Here is an 18,575-nt window from a genome sequence, read left to right as displayed (position 1 = left end):
GGAGGGTTAAATACTCAAAACTTAGAAGAATAACAATTTACTTAAAGTTTTTGCTACGCCAGCTTCCTGGTATCTTTACATACAGTGGTGTACGTAGCATATGTAACACCCGGGGCCCATCATTTTTTGGCACCCCCCCCATCTGTAAGAAAAACATGATTTTTAGTAACAAACCACACGTCACACATGAGTACCTAGGAAAAGGCAGCATCTTACATATTGCAGTGAGCAGTACATCAATACACCCATTGTAAAACTAAACAAGCCAGACCAGCACAGATCAATCCTACACCGTCAATCCTATCAGAAAACCATGTCTTTCGAACACACAGAACACAGAAAACACCTTCGCCTAGTATGGAATATGTCATCACAAACTAACCCCTCACTCTTTTACAAAACTATAGTGTGGATTTTAGCCACAGTGGTAACAGCCCTGACGCTCATAGAATTCTGAGCATCAGAGCTGCTACCACCACGGCTGGCGCTAAAAAACGCTCCACAGTTTTGTAAAAGGGGGGATAAAATAGAAATACACAGTTTCAACGCTCTAGCTCAGAGATGCCCAAACTTTTTGAGCTTGTGAGCTACTTTAAAATGACCAAGTCAAAATGATCTACCAACAATAAAATTAAAAAACACAAAGCACACTATACGCTGAGAAAATGTTCCTATTCTGGGTTTTTTTCAAAGAGGTCAAAGCAGATAACTCAGTAACAACCATACAAAAATAGACAAATATACCCTCCATCCTTTTTATTAAACCACAATAGCAGTTTTTAGCGCAGGGAGCTGTGCTGAATGCCCAGCGCTGCTCTTGACGCTCATAGGCTCCCTGCGCTAAAAACCACTATTGCGGTTTAGTAAAAGGGGACCATATTGTAAAATATAGACAGCAGATATAAATTCAGAACTGTGCATAGTAAGTGAAGGGAAGTTTTCATCTCTGGGAATTTACCCAGTTAACTATTAAGTTATATGGGCAAATTCCTTTGAAAACTGTGGTAATACTGCCTCCACTTTGCTAAATTTAAAATAAAATCATTTTTCCTATTTTGTCTGGTGATTTCATGAGTCTCTGGTTGCACTTTCTTCTTCTGACTGTGCATCCAATCTTTCTTCCCTTCTATCAGCCTGTATGCTTTCTCTCCTCCACACCTCATTCCCTCCCCCAACTTTTTCTTCCTCTCTCCCTGACCTTTCTTTCTTTTTTTCTGTTTCTCTTCTTTCCTTCTGTTTCCCTGCCTGCCCCCTTTCTTTCTTTCTCCCTGCCGTTCCCCAAGCCACTGCCGCTGCCATCGGGGAACAGGACCCACCAATGGATAACAGGCCCCAAAGCCGACGCTGACGCATGCTCTCCCTGCTTCGGGCCGATCAGTCTTCCTCTCCCCGACGTCAATTCTGCCGTCGGAGAGGAAGTTCCGCCCAGCCAGGCAGCGATTGGCTGGCCCGAACTTCCTCTCCAACTGCAGAATTGACGTCGGGGAGTTGAAGACTGATCGGCCCGATAGATTAGATCGCCAAGACAAAGTGAGTCCTGGGTGATTGACTCACTTTGCCTTGGCGAGCTACTGGCGCCCCTGCCTTAGAACACTGCCTAGGACCCTGGGGGAGCCCGGGCCCCTGAATGCAGGATTGGTAGTATTGCCCGGGCCCCTGAATGCAGGACTGGTAGTAGGCCCTGTGTGTAGTTATGCTGATTAATTTAGAACAGGTATTTTTTTTGTGCTCTAAAAGTAAACCAGGTAACCAGTGACTGAATATCGCTACTGTCCATATAGCCAGGCACTTTGCCCTAACTCCCCTGGCATTATCCATATAAAGACCAATTCTATAACAAGTGGCTCATAGAAGCCCATTGAATAATGGAACATAAGCACCTACATTCTTTGGGTATACATGTTGTGATGAGCAATCTATGCCTGCTAGTAGTGGACCTGTAGCAGCAGAGCATGTAGGAGCTGACAAGACTTCATCCCCACGTTTAAACACACACATTTCTGAGTTTGATACTGTTCCCATCCAAAACTCTAGAGGGAGCAGCTCTGCACAAACACCTGTAGAACACATAGCACACTGCAAGAGCTATCCCCGTAATCAGAAGTAGAGAGCTGCACGGGAACGAGGACGACGGGAATCCTGCGGGACTCGCGGGGATCCCGCGGGTTCCCCCTTCGGGTCAAAGGGATCCTGTGGGGACGCCCCCTAGGATCGCGGGGATCCCGTGGGGACGCCTCCGAGGGTCGCGGGGTTCCTGCGGGGCTGGATGTATTCAGCCGCGAGGCTCGTATCCCTACCTGCCCTCAGCCCTGCCGCACACAGCCGAACGGAAGTCTTCCTGATGTCAGCGCTGACGTCGGAGGGAGGGCTTAAGCAAAGCCCTCCCTCCCTCTGACGTCAGCGCTGACATCGGGAAGACTTCCGTTCGTGTGCTGTGGCAGGGCAGGCAGGGAAAAGGCATGGTACAAGGCGGGGGGCAGTCCGCCCCGGGAGCAGCACAGCCAGCCAGGTCCCCCGACCGACCGACAACAGGCCCGGTCCGTCAAACCTCCCTGCCCTGTAGCCGCAAATTTAAATTACTTTCTTACAGCAGCTTCAATACTCCAGCTGCTGTAAGAAGGTAATTTAGATTCGCGGCTACAGGGCAGGGAGGTTTGTTGGACCGGGCCTGTTCTGTTGTCAGTCGGGCGGGTAAGGGAGGGAGAAAGGGAGGAAAGGTGGAGTGGAGAGAAAAAGGGCTTAAGGTAAAACTGAGGGGGGAGAAGGACGCTGAAAGCACTGGGGAAGACAAAGGGGTGGAGAAGGACACTGAAAGCACTGGGGAAGACAAAGAGGTGGAGAAGAACGCTGAAAGGACATGGGGAAGATGGGGGGGAGAAGGACGCTGAAAGGACATGGGGAAGACAAAGGGGTGGAGAAGGACACTGAAAGCACATGGGGAAGACAAAAGGGTGGAGAAGGACGCTGAAAGGACATGGGGAAGACAGAGGGGGGAGAAGGACGCTGACAGGACATGGGGAAGATGGGGGGGGAGAAGGACGCTGAAAGGAAATGGGGAAGAGAGAGTGGGGAGAAGACGCTGGCAGGGAAGAAGACAGAGATGCCAGACTATGGGGGGAGCGGAGGGAAGAAGATGGGTGCCAGACCAATTTGGAAGGGGGGAGAAAGGGAGGCACAGTAACAGAGCAAATGGAAGACGCAGAGAGAAGAGAGACAGTGGATGGAAGGAATTGAATGAGAACATGAGGAAAGCAGAAACCAGGCAACAAAAGTAGGAAAGAAAATTCAATTTTTTATTTTTTTTTTTCTTTAGGATAAAGTAGTATATTAGTTGTGTTGATAAAAATTTATAAACATTAGAGGCTCTTGTAGAAACCCGTTTACAAAGTATGTATTCTTCCCAATTAATATTTCCAAATTAATAAAGTCTTTTTGCTTATTTGTAAATGGGTTTCTACCAGAGCCTTTAATTCAGTAGCATAATTAAATGAAATAACTATTTCTGTAGTTTATAGGGACGGGTGGGGACAGAGGGGATTCCTTGCGGAGATGGGTGGGGACGGAGGGGATTCCTCGCGGGGACGGGTGGGGACGGGGAGATTCCTCGCGGGGACGGGTGGGGACAGAGGAATTCCTCGCGGGGACGGGTGGGATTCCTCACAGGGACGGGTGGGACTTTGGCGGGGACGGGTGGGATTTCTGTCCCCGCGCAACTCTCTAATCAGAAGGCAGTGAGAGAAACTCCCGTACATGGTGCTTGGGGGCAGGGCTGCAGGTTTTTAAGTACTAAGTCTGACTTGCTAGAGGGGAGGAGGAGAGCAGGGCAGTTAGAATCACACAGGCTTCAACAAGACATGGTGACCTGGATTGGCCACCGTAGAGAACGAGCTGCTGGGCTTGATGGACCATTGGTCTGACCCAGTAAACCTATTCTTATGTTCTTAAGAAAACTGGATACTTTGAACTGAAGGACTGGGGGTTTTTTTTTTCCAACAAGGACTGAGAATTGGCAAAGTGTGTTTGAGAACAATGCACTGGTGTGAGCTGTACCGCCCAGCACTCTGAGTGGAACATTTGCTTCTTTGAAAGATTTTTATTACTGCTTGTTTTGGCCTCTCCTTTTTTAAGCCTACAGGAGTTGCTGAGAAGCCTGAACTTTTATGCGAGAACTTACCGGTTTGGGTTTTTGTTTTCTTCACTTTGCCTGTGCTGAGCACCAGCAGGGCAAAAGCACTGAAGTGTTTGGGGCTTGGGAGACTGAAATTATTGCCTTTTGTTTGTTTTATGATGAACTGAATTTTGAAACCATCCTGACAAACTGAATTTTGCACTTTAAGAACTGTGTTTGATTTTTCTGTGTTAATATCTTTTTCTGAATGCACTGTTTGTTGGCTTCTTGAAAAGCCACCTACCTTTTTTGAGATTGATTTATCCCATAATAAAACTTAAAGCTTTGTTCTACAATATGAACCTTGCTGGTGTGGGTGTTTTTGCATTGAACTGCTCGGTATCCAGAAACCTAGTGCGACCCCTAGGGGTGCACAGTTAAACTGTCACTTCTATCCAGAGGTGCCTTCCCTTTAAGGTGCCTGTGACAATGTGCTTAACATTTAAGCATGAGCATTTACCCCAGCCATAGAGCCACAGCTATGCATGGAACTTATAGTGTTTTATAAATTATGTTTGGGTTCCATCTTTGTTCCTCCCTTGCAAACACACACCATTAGGGTTCTTTTACCAAAGTGCACTAACAAATTAGGGTGCCTTAAGTGTCATGCAGCTCATAGATATAGAACAGGCTGCTTGGCATTTAGTGCACACTAAATCCATTAGTGCACCTTAGTAAAAGGACCTCTATGTAAGTTAAAAGAATATTTGCAGAATAGTGCTTAGGCAGCATGTTAGCACTTATATACATAGTACACACATATACAGAAAAGCTAGTATTCTACACATTTACAGGGGTAGGGGCTCCCATCCACAACTGCCCCAGTAGTGCCCCAATGATTGGAAAGGTATTGAGCTGCACTGTCTGGATATTGTCACTGAAAATCCATGTGTAGGGGGCTTATACATTTTGGCCTGCCTTTTGACTATTGACCAGATATTTCTGGAATAGAGTCATGCAGGTTAGTGAGTTGGCCATTTCTATTACTTATCCTCTTTCTAATCTTGTTTTCCCCTGCCTCCCCCATCCATTGTTGGATGGTAGCTCCTATGCTGCAATTAAGAACATAAGAATTGCCATTGCTGGGTCAGACCAGTGGTCCATCATGCCCTGCAGTCCACTCACGTGGCGGCCCTGTGGTCAAAGACCAGCGCCCTAACTGAGACTAGCCCTATCAGCATACGTCCTTGCTCAGCAGGAACTTGTCTAACTTTGTCTTGAATCCCTGGAGGGTGTTTTCCCCTATGACAGACTCTGGAAGAGCGTTCCAGTTTTCCATCACTCTCTGGGTGAAGAAGAACTTCCTTACGTTTGTACGGAATCTATCCCCTTTCAACTTTAAAGAGTGCCCTCTCGTTCTCCCTACCTTGGAGAGGGTGAACAACCTGTCCTTATTTTTTAATAATTTATATATATTTTTACCTTTTCATTGGTAGCTGAAAATGAGTTTACTTTCAGGTACAATCAGTATTTAGAACCTTTAAAACAAGAAGGCAAATGGTTTGCAATATCCAAGGAGGAAATAGAAGAAGAGCAGACCGGTTCTGTTTAAATGCAGATTTTATTCACTACATGTGCTCTGCATTTAAATAGAACAAGTCTGCTCTTCTTCAATTTCCATAGTATTTAAAACCCTTCCAAGATCTGGATGTTGATATATGATATTCTTCTGCACCTGCACAGGTGGTCATGGCAGTGGCACAGCTGTACTTCCACTTGGCCCCCAAAGCAGAGGTTGGAGTGATCGCAAAGGCTTTGGTGCGTCTACTGAGGAGTCACAGGTTTGAAATAGGATTTTTTTCTTGTTCTGTTTTCTTGGAATCATTATTTTATTGTCTCACCCTTCTCCAGTATTTCTCTCTGTGCTGTTATTTTTTTTTTTTTTTCCATTTTAACAGTTCTTGTTTGTAGATGACAATAAGGAGATAGAAAGCGCAGTATAAATTATCACACTAGACTACTTCTATTTATCATTTCTATAGCTCTGAAAGGTGTATGCAGCAGTATACATTTAACATTCAATAGACGATTCCTGCTCAGACACAGGACACCTCAGGTTTGGAGAGTTTCTAGCATAAGGAATGATACGATGGGTATAGGTATGTGACAGTGAGGCGTGAAAGAGTTGAAAGAAGCTTCAAAAGCTTTTACAAGGGGCATTCAATAATTTATCTACCTGAATATGAACAAAAGTAGCAAGCATATTGAAACAATTCTGTGCATGTTGTGACATGACTTTAGGTTGTGGTTCAGTGTAAGTCTAACATTCCAAGAAACAGGATGTCGGGAGAGTCCTTGTGCGAATCAAGTAAGAAACTGCTAGATTTGGAACACTGCTCAGTGATAAAATTTCTCACCAAAGAAGGGAAAAAGCCAAAGGAGATCCATGAACGCGTGACTGCAGATTATGGTGAGTCTGCCCCATCATCCTACAAAGTAAAATTTTGGAGCAAGCAGTTTAAGCGGGGTAGAGAGTCCATTGAAGTGACCCTCACACTGAAATGTGCAAGAAATTTGAAGATTTAATTTTGTTAAGACAGTCGAATTAAGGTTTCCCGAATAGCTGAAGAAATGGGCATCTTGGCAGGTACAGTTTGGAAAATAATTCATGAAAAGTTGGGCATGTCCAAGGTTAGTGTAAGATGGGTTCCAAGAATGCTGACGCCATGTCAGAAGGCCACAAGGCTCCAGTGCAGTCAGGAGAACTTGGATATGCTCTGTGAAGACCAAGTACATTTTTTTCATCGTTTGGTGACTGTAGATGAGACTTGGGTCTTTCACAGAGATCCTGAGTCTAAAATGGAGTCTGTACAGTAGAAGTACAAGTCATCTCTCTCCTCCAAAAAGTTCAAGACAGATAAATCTGCAGGCAAAGTCAAGGCAGCTGTCTTCTGGGATGATGAAGGATTTTTGTTTCTGGAGTTCATTCCACACAAGACAACCATAACTGGGGAAAGTTACGCCAACACAATGATCGCTTTGTGGGAGTCAATCAAGGAGAAAAGATGATGAAAACTCACAGCAGGCGTGCTGCTTCTTCACAACAATGGGCTGGTGCACGTGTCATGACAATCACAGGCTGCCATCTGAGAATGTGAGTTTCAGCAGCTGAACCATCCACCCTACAGTCCTGACCTGGCTCCTTTGGATTATTTCCTGTTCCGAGTTTGAAGAAATCTCTCAGTGGACAGCAGTTTTCAAATGATGAAGACATCAAGGAAGCCGTGACATCCTGGTTTGAAGGTCAAACAGAAGAATTCTTCTCAAATGGGTTAAAGTCATTGCAGGAAAAGTAGATGAAGAGTATGGAGCTATCAGGGGACTATATTGAAAAATAAAACAAATTAAAAAAAAAAAAACACCTCTTTTCTTTCCTACTGAGGTAGACAAATTATTGAACACCCTTTGTAGCTTGGATTTGAATACTGCTAGAGATGGAGCATGATCAAGGCATATGGCACAGCAAGAAAGAAGAGACAGAGTCTGGAGCTAGTGGTGGAGGAGCATGGTACAGATAAGAAGGACTTACCCAATGAACAGGTAATAGTGTAATAGCAGTAGTAAAGGTTTCAGCAGATAGAGATCAGTTGGTTCATTGTGTGCCCATTTATACCTACCCCCTATGCTATCTGTGGTCTTTTTTCTCCCTCTACCCCTAAGGACCTATAACGTCCTCCCTCTCAGTGAACAGGTATTTTCTGTCATTCCTTGTGATCTTCCCTCTCTTCATCTTTGGGCTTTTCGGTATATGGTACATACCTTCCCTCTTGTACTTCATTGAAATCTGCTATTTATTTGAATGTATCCCTTCTTTGTTCTATCACAAATTGTGGTTCTGCTCTCTGTCTGGCTTCTGTCCTCTCTCCCTCTATTTCTCATACTATCCTCATAGACAATGTTATGTAAATCACGTAGATGCTTCGTGAAGTGTGGTATATCAAAAGTTAATAAAACTTGAAAATTTAGCTATACAGCAACACAAAGCACAATTGGCCTTAAGCACAGGATACGTACGATGTTTTTATTAAAATGACCCGACACAGCCTGTATTATGGGTGAAAGCCTGCATCAGGTGTCTAAAAATACTGAAATAAAGTCGTTGTAAAATCAATAAATGATACACGTATAAAAGTAAATATATCAAATAATAAATAATATATGTATATACAAACAATAGAGTTTATCACAAAGAAACAGACTTTTTTGACATAAATTAAACCCCTCTTTTACAAAGCCCAATAGCGCAGGCCGTTGCGGTAACAGCCCTGAAGCCCATAGGGATTTAAAGGGCTTCAGGGCTTTTGTCGCACATCAGCTGCTTGCGCAGCTTTGTTAAAGGGGGGTAAATTAGAAACATCAAGTTTCAAGCTTCTTTATTTTTGATATACCATTTATCATACAGGTATCTAAATGGTTTACAATATAAAGAATAAAAACTTATCTAAACTAAGAAAATGGGGAACATTTACGCATGGACATACATGATACATTAGGAGATGATAGGAAGGAGAGATAAAAATAAAAGAGGAGAATGGGAAAGGCAGATAAAGTCTGAATGGGCCCATCCAGTCTGCCCATCCACAACATCTACCTCCTCCTCTCCCTAAGAGATTCCAGATGCCTATCCCATGCTATCTTGAATTTAAATACAATCTTCATCTCCACCACCTCCACTGGGAGACTATTTCATACATCTACTACCCTTTCTATAAAGAAGTATTTTCTTACATTACTCCTGAGCCTATCACCTCTTAACTTCATCCTAAGCCCTCCCCTTCTGGAGTTTTCCTTCATTTGAAAAAGACTCACCTCCTGTACATTAACGCCAAAGAGAAATTTAAACGTCTCTATCATATCCTCTCTCTCTCATCTTTCCTCTAGAGTATACGTATTAAGGTCTCTAAGGGCTCCTTTTACAAAGGTGCGCTAGCGTTTTTAGCGCACGCACCGGATTAGCACACGCTACCTGAAAAACTACCGCCTGCTCAAGAGGAGGCGATAGCGGCTAGCGCGTGCGGCAATTTAGCATGCCCTATTCCGCGCGTTTAGGCCCAAAGCACCTTTGTAAAAGTCTGTCCCCATACGATTTAAGACAAAGACCACTAACCAATTTTGTAGCAACCCTCTGGACCGGCTCCATCCTATTTATATCTGTTGGGTTTCCAAAATTGCATACAATATTCCAAATGGGGCCTTACCAAAAACTTATACAAGAGCATTATCACCTCCCGTTTCCTATTGGCCATTCCTCTCCTAATTCACTCAAGCATCCTCCTGGCTTTGACCGTCACCTTTTCTACCTGTTTTGCTACCCTGAGATTATTAGACACAATCACCCCCAAGTCCTGCTCTTCTCCACATTCAGAAGTAGTTTTCCTCCTATACTATATTGTCCTCCTGGATTTTTGCAGCCCAAGTGCATGACCCTGCACTTTTTAGCAGTAAATCTTAATTGGCAATTACCAGACCATTCTTCAAGCTTCTCCAGATCCCACCTCAAAATGTTGTCCACACCCCCCGGAGTGTCTACCCTATTACAGAGCTTGGTATCATCTGTAAAAAGACAAACTTTGCCCTACAGTCCTTCTGCAATATCACTCACAAAGATGTTAAATAGAGCCGGCCCAAGCACATAAATTCTACATACATTAATATAAAATATGATCCATATATACAAACAATAAATTGAGTCTTAAAAAATTAAATCATAAAATATCTCATAAGTCAAAATTGAACAAACCATATCCATAATTTATAATCAAAATTTTTTTTTTTAAATCCACATAAAAAAACTCTTGTATAGATAAACATAAATAGAACATTAGCCAATAAATAGTGAAACTCCACCCTACTCTTCCTATGTAAGACCAACAAAGTCTCATGGATTGAAAATATATCTTAAAAGTGGGACAAACATATTGTGAGCCTCTGGAGGCAAGAAAATACTACTGTTACCTAAATATAACTCACCTTGAACTACTGCGAAAAATGTGAGCTAAATCTAAATCCCCCTCCCCCCTTTTTACCCTCGTACTCATGTTCATATTGTTTTGCTCTAAAAAGTGCCTCGCATACCTTGTACAGGGTAAACAAAATTTCTGCATTAGTATCTGTTCCCTTCCCTCACTCCCCTGTTCTCTCTCTTTCTCTGGGCAGTGAAGTGCAGTACGTGGTGCTCCAAAACGTAGCTACGATGTCCATCAAGCGCAGGGTGAGTGGCTGGTCATGTTCACAATGTGGCCTTTGTTCCTTCTTTAGCTTACCATACTCTGGTTTATTGGGATTTCAAGGCTGAAGGAGTTTGAGATTATGGTGTTTCATTGGGCACTGGGGGAGTTTTCTCTACCACAATGCACGGACTTTTACCTACATGGTGAAGGGGACATTTTTCAGACATTTTTGATGAGGCTAGTTCCAGGCCCATCCTGACCTACTTGTTCAGATGTTTTCTTTTCCATGTTATTATGATGTATGATGCTCTGCTAGTAATCCTGGTGTGCAATACTGTGTACCAAGTAAAAGTCAGTAAAAAGAGCTGAACCAAATGTAAGCAGTGCTAAAAGAGCTGTAATTAAGTGTGTAACTGGTGTTTTTCACTTTCTGTTTATTAAGGGAATGTTTGAGCCTTATTTGAAGAGCTTTTACATTAGATCCACTGACCCGACACAGATTAAAATTTTGAAGGTATGTTTACATTGTATGTACTTTAAAGTTTGATTTTTTTTTTTTTTATATTATTGAAGTCAAGGGGGTTGATTACTAAGATTCAGCCATGGTACCGATAGCCAGCCACTTTGTAGACCTTCTCACCAAACTCATGAGCCTGCATACAAATGGACTCTAGGGTCACCACATTGCTCTTCCTATGCACCCAAGGCCTACTACTACCAATCATTCCTATAGTGCTGCTAGACATATGCAACTCTGTACATCACAGAAGAGACAGTCCCTGCTCAAAAGTGCTTACAATCCAGTCAAGACAGATAAACTCTGGCAATATCTACTTATTGGAAGAAGTCTCAAATGCCTAGTCTACTATGGGTTCAACATAAATTGAGCTATTTGCATCTTATGTCAAAATTAACAGCACTTTCTCACAACAATATGAGGATCTATCATCAAACCAGATGGCCTACACGTTCTGGTAGATCCTAGCCTACTTATCACTTTGATCCTTACCCATTGCCTATTCGCCTAGTCTCTTTATAGCCTATTGGTATTTGATTGTGTTTTCATCCTGCATTATTGGGGGGATTGGAGGGAACAGGGAGGACAAGGGAGGGAGGGTGTAAGCAATTCAGTCGAGGGTTTCACTGTATAAGTTGATGGAGTTTAGTAGCTTTGTGTTTATCAAAGGATTGCTCTTGGAACTAGAATGTTTATGTGAAAGTTTTACTGTTAATTTGTTCTGTTGGATTCTGTAATAAAGATAAGTTTAAAAAATACTTCAGATACTTGGGAGATATTTATTATGACTTGACACTCACTAGTAACTTCCTTATGTAAGTAGTGTTGCTTGTGTTTCAATAATTACATGAAAATATGTAAATATCACATTATTAAAAACTCAAGTTTTAAAAAATAATTAATTGATGCTCCTGCTCACCGGTCGATTGAAATTGGACCAATGTCAACGCAACAATCACCACGTCACTTAATTCATTTAATATATAATACTGTATAATACAGTGTTTTAAACCACGCTCAGTACTTAGCTTGCATCACCGCGCCACATAAGAAGAACAAACTTCTCAATTTTTAAAGCCATTTTTCATACTTGAGTCATTATATGAGATAAGTACTGAGCAGGGGGACTGAGCGGTTGGAAGTGGCATTAAATTTCCATTCTATTTTTAGCTGCTAAAAGTATAGCTGGCTAAGCCAATATTTATTGGCTGGCTAAGTCATAGTGACCAAAGACAGGCCTATTTTTTCTGTGGGTCTTCTGGCCGCTCAGCTTAGCCAGTCAGCCAATGAATATTAGCACTAACTGGGTTGGCTGCTTAGCGCTAATATTCGATGGCCACCTCATTCTGAATATTAGCGCTTAGCCAGCTAAATGCTATTTACCTGGCCGGTAAAATAGCACTGAATATCGAACGGCATGTGTATAGTGATCGCACAGTTCTGCAAGTCAATTGTACTTCCCATTGGATCAGTGTAAACAAAATGTTAATCAGAAGAAGGTCATTTGAAAGATTTTCCTTCAAAGTAGCCCAGAGGCTGCGCATCATAATGAAAGTCACCCAGTCAATGATGGCCAGTTTCTAACTTGGGTAGCAGAGCATCTCAGCTCAGCTCTGTCTACTGACCCACAGCTGTGCAAAAAAACATCAAAGGGTAAGAGGCAAACGAGAAAAGAAATAAACACACAGGGACAAACAAAAAAGTAGAAGTTATTTATTCTTAATACACTGTGTAAATGCAGTTATTTAAAGAAATATGTGGAACCCACAGGGAGAGGAATGTGTAAAAAACTGCCATATGGATAAGCCATAACAGAGGCAACGAACCACAGAATCATTCACAAGAAAAAGCCGAAGTGTAGTAATAAATTTTATTCCAGAGCATGGGTGCAACCACCTGAAAACAAGAATGACGTACCAAACACAGGCAAATTTGTTGGTAGGAGGGAACCATTAATAAATGGTGTTGGGAGGAGCAAAAAGGACAGCATATAAGGAATGAGAGAATTATAAAGAAATGGCAGGGGGTGGGGACAATGGCAGGGGGTGGGGCCCTATTAGCTAGGACCAAAATCGTGAATGGTATTAAATAATTCACGGGCAGTCAGTGCTCCCTAGAAAGCAGTTACGATACTCTTGTTTCTTTGCACCATAAAGTAATTTAACTGAATAGTTTAGTGTAGGCACAAAGAGGGCAATATGATTTCCTGGCCCTTTGATTCTCCCTCTGTCCAAAGTAAGCAGGTGATGTAAAAAATTGGTCACGGGTGTACTTTAATGGAATGATATTTAGAAGATTTTATGTCAGTTTGAGGATATTATCATGTTCATATCCAGGACTGTGGAGTCGGTAGATAAATCATTTGACTCCAACTCCTCAGTTTCTGGTATCTTCAACTCTGACTCCAGGTACCCAAAATATCTCTGACTCCTCGACTCCAACTCTGACTCCACAGCCCTATTCATATCTATGAAATTCCTAAGCTAGCAATCTGTGATAGTACCCTGGCTTTTATTAAAAAATATTTTTATACAATTGATGTTACTGTTTTTGCTAAAACTGGTGAAGGACAAGGGATGTTGAACTTCCACTGCATCCACAGCCCATCTTTCTCCTTTTACTGAAATAATGAAATGCTGCATGGTTCATCTTCATCATCTATGTGGAAATTATCTCATTATGTAAAACATTTGTACATGGATTTTGTGCATGCATCCTTTCTCTACCTTACAGCTGCCACCCTTCTTGCCCATACGACTTACAAACCTCCCTCTGTTCTTCTTCACAGCTGGAGGTTCTCACTAACCTGGCTAATGAAACCAACATTTCCACCATCCTTCGAGAGTTCCAGGTACTGCAGGAATATTAGGGTTGTTGAAATAGGAAAGGGATGGTGCGGTGAGGTGAGGTTTCAGAGTGCCTTGGGCTGTCCGTCAAGGGAGGGCTTTGTCTCCTGCTCTTGACAGCGATTCTATTCTCAGGGTATGGTTAGTACCCCTATTCTGTGCTCTTTGAATCATTTGCAAGGAAGGCAAGCAATGTCAGAGTATTATTAGAGGATGTAATATCAATAGCATGTTGTTCTATTTATGTTTGTTTCATTATGATAAGAAAGTTGAAACCACCATTTGCACTAAATGAAAAGCCAAAGGGTCTCCACAATAGACCAAAATGACCATTTTCATTTGAAAATGAGATTATCTCTTAAGTGCTCCTGGCTTTAGGTCACCCCTGATATTTTGCTCTACTCCAGTTAGATGGCAGATAAAAGCCAAATGGCCCATCCAGTCTGCCCATCCGCAGCATCCATCTCCTGCTTTCCCTAAGAGATCCCACGTACCTGTCTCATACTTTCTTGAATTCAGACACAGTCTGTGTCTCCACCACCTCTGCCGGGAGACTGTTCTATGTATCTACCACCCTTTCTGTAAAAAGTATTTCCTTAAAATTACTCCTGACTTCATCCTGTGCCCTCTCATTCTGGAGCTTCCTTTCAAATGAAAGAGACTCACCTCTATCATATGTCCCCTCTCCTGCCTTTCCTCCAAAGTATACATATTGAGGTTGTTAAGTCTGTCCCCATACGCCTTATGATGAAGACCACCAACCATTTCAGTAGCCTTCCTCTGGAGCGACTCCATCTTGTTTTCTTTTTGAAGGTGCGGTCTCCATAATTGTACACAATATTGTAAATGAGGTCTCACCAGATTCTTATATAGGGGCATCAATACCTCTTTTTTCCTACTGGCCATATCTCTCCCTATGCACGTTAGCATCCTTCTAGCTTTCAAAATCACCTTTTCAACCTGTTTAGCCACCTGAAGATCATCACAAGTCATTTGATTCATTTCTACCATAGACTAGCTGATGGGGCAGATTTTGCTTATCCTAAAGACCAGATCTGTTGATGTTATGTTATGTTAATCAGGTTTTATATTCCGTTTTACCTATTCAGTTCAAGGTTGGATTACATTATAAGAGGATGGATCAGTTACCTAGGAAGTTACAATGCACAGTTTACAGGTAGATCAGTGCAGTTATTATTACAATTACATCATACTTGCAAATACATAGTTACAAGTTCAAGTAGGTCATCGTTTGCTCATTGTTTTATCCCAGAGTTGCAAAAGGCAGTTTAGAAATGAGCTTTTCAGTTACTTGAGGGTTGGCTCGCTGTCATGGTATAGAAATGCTTATAAAAGTTTTCTGAATCTGAGGTAGTGGTCGCAAGATCGTAGTATAAGTAGTAGTTGGTTCCAGCATTTTGCTAATTGATATTGGATGGATAAGATAATTTGCCTGGTAGACTTTATATTGCTGCATGCTGGGAATTTTAAGTAGAAAAGATTTCTGAGGGGATTTCTGAGGGAATATCCTGAAGTAGGATGGCTTACTCTGTTGGGTAGTTGGGGGCAAAGTCTGTCAGGATCTTAAAGGCAGAGATGCCTAATTTAAACTTGATCCTTGCGGTTATGGGCAGACAATGTAGTTTCATATAGTAGGGCTGTAAGTGTTCCAATTCCATAGCCCATATATGAATCTTCCTGCTGAATTTTGACCTAGTTGTAGATGTGATAGCAACGTTTTAGAGCAAAGAACTAGTGTTACATTACAGTAGTCTAATCAAGATAGGATTAGGGATTGCACTAAGGTTTGGAAAGCCTCAGTTTCTAAGTATTTTCTAATGGATCTTAGCTTTCTCATCACAACGAAAGATTGTTTTATTATTGATTGCACATGGCTCTTCATGGATAAGTGATTATCAATTTCTACTCCCAAGATTCAGGATTGTAGATCTAGTGAAAAGTCTGTTTTGTCTACTGTAATCCTTGTGGTGTAGTGTGGGTCAGTTGAAGGTCCTAGCCAATTTGGTTTTGTTCTTATTTTGTTTGAGAAGATGGGTTGAGGTCCAGTTTTCTATGATGCGGACACATTTTTTTGACAGTGGTGAGGGTGTTGGCTAATTCAGCCGTTACAGATAGCATGATCGTATGTCATCTGCATAGGTGAAATGTTTTATTTCTGCGAGATCTTGGTTGACTCTCAAGAAATGCATTAGAAGGTTGAACACTTATGGTGAAAGTGGGGATCATTGGGGGACCCCGATGGGAGGGTGTCAGCTGTCTGAAAGTTCACCATCCTTACGTGCACTATAGTGCCGACTGGTTAGGAAGCCTTGGAACCAGGAGAGCACTGGGCCACTAAATCTGAAATCACTGAAGATCTCAGACATTTGATCAAAGTCTACTAAGTCAAAAGTGCTCCTCAGGTTGAATTGGATTATGATTGCGCTGTGACCCATGCTTAGTAGTTCTTTGCCATATGTTACTGGTGATGTAACCACCATCTTGGTGCTGTGATTTTTTTCTGAATCCCAGTTGTGAAGGGTGGAGGGTATTTAAGCATTGTAAGTAGCATTCGAGTTGTTCTGTGACGTATCCTTCCACTATTTTGTTAAATAGGGGGCTGGAAGCTACTGGCCAATAAATTGGTCACATCAGAAGGGCTGAGTTTTGGGTTCTTGGGAATCGGTGTTAAGACAATTCCTCCTCATGATTTTGGAATTAAATTCTAGGTAGATTGTGCTTTTTGCTGAAATGGAGGAGGTGAGTAGATTTAACTGATGGCCTTTTTCGTGTGTGGGTTGTTGAAACAAGGGTTTGAGGTCTAGCTCATTTAAGAGATCAAGGAATTTCCGAGTTTAATAGTTTGAGATTGAGTCTAGGTAGAGGTTGAGCTCTCCTATGATGAAAGTGGAGTCATATTGTACTGTGGTTCTTGAGATGATGTCTGAAAACTGTGGTTCAACTTCTAGCCACATTCCAAGAGGGATGTAGAATGCAGCAGATGGGGTGTTGGGAAAAGTTGCTGCTTATTTCTACTATTAGTAGTTCTAGTGGGGTGAGAATTATAGATTCCATGATTTTGATGTGAAAAGATGATTTGTGCAGTGTCGCCAGGCTGCTACCCCTGCGACCAGTTCTTGATGGCCCTTGTCATTCCATGATTTCTCCTGATGGACCCTCTGATATTATTGTCAGTTCCCTCCATCCTGAAACCTTTAGCCTGCTTAGAGTTTTTAACCTCTGACAGAGTATTTGCTTGTCTTGATTATTTGAGATTAAGCTCTTTTTTTTGTGCTTCAATTTTGATTCACAGTGTTATGTCTCCCTGTTTTTGAGTATTGTGGAGTGGCAGAATTACTCTCCACATATGTTAGTCCATCACTTCTTACAGTGTTAGTGTTATAGGTTTTCTTTCTTGCCTGTATCTCATAATGTCCTCCTTTGTTTTTTATTTCCTTTTCTTGTCTTCTTGCCTTAACTCTCCATCATACTTCTGTGTCTGTAGACATATATTCGAAGTATGGATAAGGATTTTGTAGCTGCAACTATCCAGGCCATTGGGCGCTGTGCAACTAACATTGGAAGAGTTCGAGATACCTGTCTGAATGGATTGGTCCAGCTTCTGTCCAACAGAGATGGTAAGAGACCTAAAAGGAGATGGTAGACCGGGTGAAAATTTAAAACAATAAGCAAATGCAAAATTAACAAATAAAGAAACAAACAAATGCAAAATACAAAAAAAGAACATAAGAAAAAAAATAATCAGGAAATAATTATTATTTTGCAACCACTCTCTTTTAAGAGGAAACAATAAGAAAAAAAATATACTGAAATCAACAGTTTAACATAAGCCTTCTGAAAGACAGAAGCAGAGTTTGTCTGTCTTGACTAGGTTGTAAACTCTTTTGAGCAGGGACTCTCTCTTCTATGTTTTGATGTACAGTGCTGCGTATGTCTAATAGCACTATAGAAATTGATAAGTAGTAGTAATAGTAGTAGCAGAGTACAGCAGTGTAATGGAGATGCATTTCTTTCTAATTATGCAACATTAATATATAAGCGTTAGTAAAGAAAAAAATAAGATTACAGTGGATGAAAATATTACACTGCATCTTCAACGTTTGTCTACTAGTGGTAGAGAATTTTAGAAACACGTGGAAGTTGATGTCTACGAAGAAAAACATAGAGTAGATTAAGAATGTTATAGAGTAGACTAAGAATGTTATAATGCCCCTGTATCGCTCCATGGTGCGACCTCACCTGGAGTATTGCATTCAATTCTGGTCTCCTTATCTCAAGAAAGATATAGCAGCACTAGAAAAGGTTCAAAGAAGAGCGACCAAGATGATAAAGTGATGGAACTCCTCTCATATGAGGAAAGACTAAAGAGGTTAGGGCTCTTCAGGTTGGAAAAGAGACGGCTGAGGGGGAAGTATGATTGAAGTCTACAAAATCCTGAGTGGAGTAGAATGGGTACAAGTGGATCGATTTTTCACTCCGTCAAAAATTACAAAGACTAGGGGACACTCGAAGTTACAGGGAAATACTTTTAAAACCAATAGGAAGAAATATTTTTTCACTCAGAGACTAGTTAAGCTCTGGAATGCATTGCTAGAGGTTGTGGTAAGAGCAGATAGTGTAGCTGGTTTAAAGAAAGGTTTGTACAATTTTCTGGAGGAAAAGTCCATAGTCTTTTATTGAGAGACATGGGGGAAGCCACTGCTTGTCCTGGATCGGTAGCATGGAATGTTGCTTCTATAGGGGTTTTTTGCCATGAACTAGTGACCTGGATTGGCCACCGTGAGAATGGGCTACTAGATGATGATGGACCATCGGTTTGACCCAGTAAAGCTATTCTTATGTTCAAATATGGG

The 18,575-nt window shown here is 41.8% G+C and overlaps 1 protein-coding gene across 5 annotated transcripts in view; it reads left to right on the top strand.

Moving 5' to 3' along the window:
• The window catches only part of AP3B2 (adaptor related protein complex 3 subunit beta 2), a 166,248-nt gene that overhangs the window by 71,023 nt on the left and 76,650 nt on the right, over nucleotides 1-18,575 (top strand). For all 5 annotated transcript variants that reach the window (XM_033921002.1, XM_033921001.1, XM_033921000.1 and 2 more), the window contains exons 9-13: nucleotides 5,852-5,949; nucleotides 10,325-10,379; nucleotides 10,781-10,852; nucleotides 13,644-13,706; nucleotides 17,207-17,339. In XM_033921002.1, coding sequence (XP_033776893.1) covers nucleotides 5,852-5,949; nucleotides 10,325-10,379; nucleotides 10,781-10,852; nucleotides 13,644-13,706; nucleotides 17,207-17,339 — 421 coding nt within the window. The remainder of the gene's footprint in view (nucleotides 1-5,851; nucleotides 5,950-10,324; nucleotides 10,380-10,780; nucleotides 10,853-13,643; nucleotides 13,707-17,206; nucleotides 17,340-18,575) is intronic.

This window comes from Geotrypetes seraphini, chromosome 14, assembly GCF_902459505.1.
Source record: "Geotrypetes seraphini chromosome 14, aGeoSer1.1, whole genome shotgun sequence".
NCBI classification, from domain to species: Eukaryota; Metazoa; Chordata; class Amphibia; order Gymnophiona; family Dermophiidae; genus Geotrypetes; species Geotrypetes seraphini.
This window is presented reverse-complemented; position numbering and strand designations above follow the sequence as displayed.